General features: G+C 47.6%; 1 protein-coding gene across 1 annotated transcript; it reads left to right on the forward strand.

The window, feature by feature from the left end:
• The first annotated feature begins 555 nt into the window (after positions 1–555).
• Positions 556–1736, forward strand: LOC122657867 (transcription repressor OFP7-like). The gene has a single exon (XM_043852660.1). It carries the CDS (start codon positions 622–624, stop codon positions 1729–1731), a length of 1110 nt encoding a protein of 369 aa, XP_043708595.1. The 5' UTR covers positions 556–621; the 3' UTR covers positions 1732–1736.
• Positions 1737–1938: the final 202 nt, after the last annotated feature.

Consider the following 1938-nt stretch of genomic DNA (forward strand, 5'->3'; position numbering starts at 1 on the left):
TAGTATTTACGAAGAGTATGGGCCTCCTAATTTCACAATCAACAGGGTCGGACCCGACATCCACGACCCGAGCTTCTTTCTATCTCTCTCTCAATGAGGAGTGGGGCTCAAATGTTCAATTGCTTTGTAGAGGGAGGGGCTCAAAAATGATAGGTGTGGAACCCACAACTCCAACCACAATGTGGATGCATCAAGTGGGAATGGGAGGGAACTCATGTCAATGGGCCATGATGATCACAAGTGGTAGTCCCCAATTACTTGACAAAAGTCCCACCCCACCTTTCAGACCGTCCTCTTTGACTATCTCAAATAGTCATCATAAAATACCCAATACCCCAATATGGACCGGGTTCTGCCGGTTGGTTTGGTTGGCTGGTTCGCTCTCCCCCTCAAGAAAAACAACAAATATGTTCTACATGCAATTCACATGGGGAGAGACAAGAGAGAGATTTTCTGGGTTTTCACCACGCTTATCCTTAACCCAACCCTCTGTCTTGCCAGAGCCAGACACTGCTTACTTCCACTTATGAATCTCATTTTTCCAACCCCAACACAGAATTGTGGAACTCCCGCATAGAAGAAGAAGAAGAAGAAGAAAGAGAGAGAGAGAACTGAGAAGAGATGGCGAAACGTTTCAAGCTGCGACTTTTCCGACTCATCCCCTCCTTCCAGAATTGTCGATCCAAAGACCCTTCAGTCCTGCCAGCGGACCCACATCCCATCTTCTTCCGACTCTCCCCCACCACCACCGCCAACAGCAACAAAATGGATTTTCCGGCGACCCCAGCAGCCTTACCTGTCCCGGACCCACCACCACCACTACCACTACAACCAACACCAAAGCCTTACCATTCATCTCTCAAACGCCATGTCTCTTCCGCTATCTTATCCGTGCGCTGCGGTTTCCGATCAAGGTCCACCAAGCAGCACGTCTCCTCCGACGACAACTCCGATCACCCCGAGTATAAATGGAAACAGAACGACAAGTGGCACGTAATTGCTCCGGTCCACGATGATCCACCAGCACCTCGCCGGAAAATCCACAACTCCTCCGTCTCCAGCGGCACCGACGCCGATGTCTCACAATCGCCGCTTGGTGCCGATTCCAAGAACAAGAAGAGAAAGAAAAAGAAAAAATCCAAACCAAGGATTCGGATCAGCACCTCTTCCGGCGATAGCGGTTGGTTCAGCAGTGAAGGTGGCGAAGATGACGGCAAAGACCGCGAAGAAACCGAAACCCTCGTCTCCTCCTCTCGGAGTATCTCCACCGACTACTCCACAGACTTCAATCCTCACTTGGAGACCATAAACGAATCTCCCAACGAGAATGGATCGAGGCACAAGAAGAAGAAGAAGAAGAACCACAGAAGGGTCAGGAGGCTGAAACCAGCTGGAAAGGGGAAGACGAGTTCATCGCCGGGGACTGATACGCCGCCGAGATTGTCGGTGTTCCAGAAGCTAATCCCATGTACGGTGGATGGGAAGGTAAGGGAGAGCTTTGCGGTGATAAAGAGATCAGAACATCCGTACGAGGATTTCAAGCGTTCCATGTTAGAGATGATCGTTGAGAAACAGATGTTCGAGGCGAGGGAATTGGAACAGCTCCTCCATTGTTTTCTGTCTCTAAACTCTCGTCAACACCATGGAATCATCGTGGAAGCGTTCTCGGAGATTTGGGAGACCTTTTTCTGTAAATCTCCGAGGACTCAACTCGATTTAGAAGCTTCCTGAAATCTCTGAAGTAAATCTGAACAAACAATTCCATGTAGGATGAAAAATTAAACCATGCACCTTAACTTGTTTCTTTCATTTTTGTTTAATTTTTATTTTCGCTTAAGTTAATTAATGGCTGCTTCTTTCCTTTGGAATGGGTTAATATGGAGAACGTGAACGAACCTTTGTGTACTAATTAATGTTAAAATTTCTTTTCGAACATTA

The sequence above is a fragment of the Telopea speciosissima genome, chromosome 4, assembly GCF_018873765.1.
Source record: "Telopea speciosissima isolate NSW1024214 ecotype Mountain lineage chromosome 4, Tspe_v1, whole genome shotgun sequence".
NCBI classification, from domain to species: Eukaryota; Viridiplantae; Streptophyta; class Magnoliopsida; order Proteales; family Proteaceae; genus Telopea; species Telopea speciosissima.